This window comes from Triticum dicoccoides, chromosome 1B (genome assembly GCF_002162155.2).
Source record: "Triticum dicoccoides isolate Atlit2015 ecotype Zavitan chromosome 1B, WEW_v2.0, whole genome shotgun sequence".
NCBI classification, from domain to species: Eukaryota; Viridiplantae; Streptophyta; class Magnoliopsida; order Poales; family Poaceae; genus Triticum; species Triticum dicoccoides.
Genome location: NC_041381.1, coordinates 573595037 through 573598770, shown reverse-complemented (window position 1 = coordinate 573598770; position 3734 = coordinate 573595037). Strand labels below are relative to the sequence as shown.

Genomic DNA, 3734 nt, shown 5'->3' with positions numbered 1-3734 from the left:
TCTCCTTTAATATATGATACGCACACTCGTGCGTATTCGAGAAAAAAAGATTTAGTGGGCTTGATGGTGGTGATGCGGATGTGATTGGCCAGGTGGTGGTGGTTGCAGAATGTGCTACAGTGACCTCCTACGACTCCATGACAGCAGTTGGCGCCGAAAGATCTTCAGGGGGTTCATCTCCCCAGATCCGGTGGTTGACTTCGACGATGAGATGCAAACTACATATGACGGCTTGACGCGGAGGGATGGTTGCACACCAGTGGAGGTCACATATCCCATTTAGTTGCTGGGATCGTGAAAAGTAGTGGTGACAACACAAGTGATTGTAATGGTGGTGCTACTCGTGCACCCGGTCTCGAGCTCCGGGGTGAAAGCCAGGTCTGAACTGAGTTGGTTATACCTGTAAATGACAATACTTTTTTATGTTGTTACGTTGTTGATGGCATTGCTCGAATATGCTCAGACTATTTCTTCCGGGTGAAAGCATAGATTCTGGTCTTGGTCGTTGGATCGGTGACGACGGCGCTTGAGCGCCACTCTCTTCCTAAAGGTGTTGCTGTTGAAGAACCTCGTTGTCCATGGTTGGTGGGAATATGGTCATTGATATAGTTTGCATATCGTGGATCTGATCGCTTTAGGGCTATTTTCTATTTTCCTCGCGTACAGATACATAGCTTTGGTCTTATACGATTTTCGTAGTTGTTGGCATGTTTTGATTGTGTGTTGGTGTTGGTTGTGTGCATTCTAACTAAGAAGAGGCCGGGTATGTGCTCATCGTGTTTTGTATCCTCCTGATGCTTCATTTTGAGCCAGCAAAATTCATCATTTGTCAAAAAAAAGCATGATGAAAATAAATTTGTTTCTTTCCCTCTTGTTTTCTTACCCCACAATTTTACATACAATAATCTGACATCTTAAAGTAGTGACATTTATTATAAAAACTAAACACAATCCATCTAGCCACACCGTATCAGCGGGCGTGTCGTGCACAAGGATATGCTAGTATTATCAAGCTCCGATAAGGATAATTGCATATATATAACCCCCATTTGGTGATAACAAATTGTTTCTTCCTTGTACTAGCATTCCAATTAAAATTTAACTCTCGTTGCTCAAAATGATTGGGGAAGAATCTGCAGGGAAATTCGAATAGTGTGTTGACATTTCAGTTCAGAGCATGTACTACACGTTTTCGCTGGAGCCCAGAAAGTGCTTTAGTTCGATCGGATCAAGTCTCTCTAATCCCTGCGTCGAAAAATACCCATTCTTGTTCATTTCTTCTCAATCTTTAGTGCAATTTTGTAACTACGGTTCTCAATTCCTATAGATAAAAGCCAATTAAGAAACATAACAAGAAAAGAAAAACAAGGTAAATTCAGTGATGTTGTTTTCCTATGGGTCAAAAACGTATTATCCACAGGGCTGAACAGTTCGCTTCACACTAATGAAGCCGGACGGCGCCGTCAGAACTTGTGGACCGGTCGCCACCGCGCGGGCGCTACAGACACCACATTGCAATGCATGTACATTATGCTTGCTTTTTGCATTATCTGTGCGGTTGGCCACACGCACACGTAGATAATGACATATAATAACACGTCTTTGACTGTGGTGGAGCTGCTGTAGCCGCTGATCGACGTGTGCGTCTACGGCGAGCAGAGAACCCACCCCAATCGGCCGTTGACGCTTTCCCGCCTCTCCTTCTTCCATGGCCTCAAGGTCCAATACAATCTGCTGCAGACGCTTTCCTGCCTTCTTCCTTATCCTCCATGTACATAAGGTCCATGGCCACGATGCCTCACCGCACCAAACCAAACGGAAGAGAAAGGGAATACGACTAGACGAGAGAGAGGCCATGACCATGAGACTCAGAGGCAACGCGAGGCTGGTCTGCGCACTGCTGCTGGTGCTGCTCTGCGTGGCCTCGCGGATCCAGGGAGGGGCGTCCCGAGGCGGAGGTGGAGGCCGTGGTGGAAGGATAGGAGGCGGAGGCAGCAGCGATGGAGGAAGCACTGGCGGGGGAGGCAGTGCCGTGCCGGGAGCCGGCGGCGGCGGTGGGAGCAGTTACATGCGAGGGGCCGGCGGTGGCTACGTGCCAACAAGGGGCTACGGCGGCCGGAACACGACTGCGACGGGGTCGAACGGACGCCGCGCCGCGGGCGAGCCGCGTGGCCGCGTCGTATGGTTCTCCGCTGCCGCCGCCGCGCTGGTGGCCCTGAGCATACTTACGCAAGCATGATCGATCGCTGGCGACAAGCGAAATACGGAATTTGTAATTTTGTATAATTTAGAACGTGGCTGGATTCATGTCAGATATTTTTTATTTTTTAATACAGGCTTGTAAATAGTTCACGGAGCATTTTTCCCCCTCTTTATCTTGTAAATCGATTTGAGTACAGTGTGGTGGAAAATCGGAACATGGTCTTCCTGGAGCAGAATTTCAATTTTTGTTTCGAATTTGTGACAACTAATTTGATTAGACGGAGCTTCGTGCTAAGTGGTTCCACGCTTCTAAAAAAATACACGGTTACATACAACCCATAACCGAATAAGTCCAACAAGCTGTTTATCAATAACTGAAGAGTACTTTCATGTTTCAACCTATGATGGTCATGAAATGAATCACAATAATAATGCTTTAAGTTGGTTACCCCAAACTCCATAATATGAGGGATTACACAATTCAAACAATTGGGAATCAATCTGAAGGGATTGAAAAGGTAAATGATTATGATTTTTTATTTTTATTTTTTGAAATCAATTGTGAAGGCTCATTAACTGTCTAACAGGTTTCTTTGGCAGGTTCCACCACTGGTTCAAAGTTGGCCAAAAGAGAGGGTTGAAAGATGACTTCTTGAGATTGAAAGATGTCATTTTCAAAGTTGACATGAGTTAATTGTACAAAAACACCATATTCAACGCGAGGTTTGCAAGAATTACATTTCTACGCTTTCGTGGCAAAAGACACCTTGCTTACGGTAAACTTTTTGCAGGAATCGGCAGCTTAGGGCATTTTTATGAATTTCCTGACAGATAGGTCTTGCTTTTTTATGACGGCGCATAATATTTCGGTGAGATGGCGTTAGAGGAGGTATAGAAACGGGAAAAGCAAAAACAGACCCACTGTATGGCCCTTTTTGATAAAATCCTTCCCAAGGAAGGCGTCGAGAGCACAGCAACGGCGCCAACGCTATCTCATGGCATGCACAGCGCTGATGCGCTGGTCTCATGAGAAAACTTGCTTCGGGAGCCGCTACGCCTCCACTGCCTCGAAGCACATGTCGTTAAGTGCCTTGCTACGGCACCTACCCCGCCGCTGCTTGCCACACACTTGTCGCTATCATGGAGGTAGTGCAGACCCCATGCCACGTTGTGCGCACGACGCCTAGGCGGTCGGGCTACACTGGTGCGCAGGAGGCACCGCCCTTGAAAAGCAGGTCTTTCATACAAAGCCTTTGATCATTAACTTATAGACAAGGAGGCCATTCGTGCCCCCATGGAAGAAGTTGACGAGGCGAACCAGGCCACGATGGGTCGTCCGCCCGATGACACACACCTCTCCTTGGAACTTTGGATCGCCGTTCTCCACAATATTCTCCAACCACTTGCAATAACCTTCTTGCAGTTGTGCAGCACCCCTTTGAACACTGTGCCTAACGTGCCACATGCCAATGGGTCTCGAAAGCAGTGCGTCATGCCCTCCAGTTTCTGGTAGGTGTACGATCCCACGGGCG

The 3734-nt window shown here is 47.2% G+C and overlaps 1 protein-coding gene across 1 annotated transcript; it reads left to right on the top strand.

Moving 5' to 3' along the window:
• Window positions 1-1673: 1673 nt before the first annotated feature.
• LOC119308796 (acanthoscurrin-1-like) lies at window positions 1674-2438 on the top strand. Its single transcript, XM_037584950.1, has one exon. It carries the CDS (start codon window positions 1709-1711, stop codon window positions 2237-2239), a length of 531 nt encoding a protein of 176 aa, XP_037440847.1. The 5' UTR covers window positions 1674-1708; the 3' UTR covers window positions 2240-2438.
• The last annotated feature ends 1296 nt before the right edge of the window (window positions 2439-3734 follow it).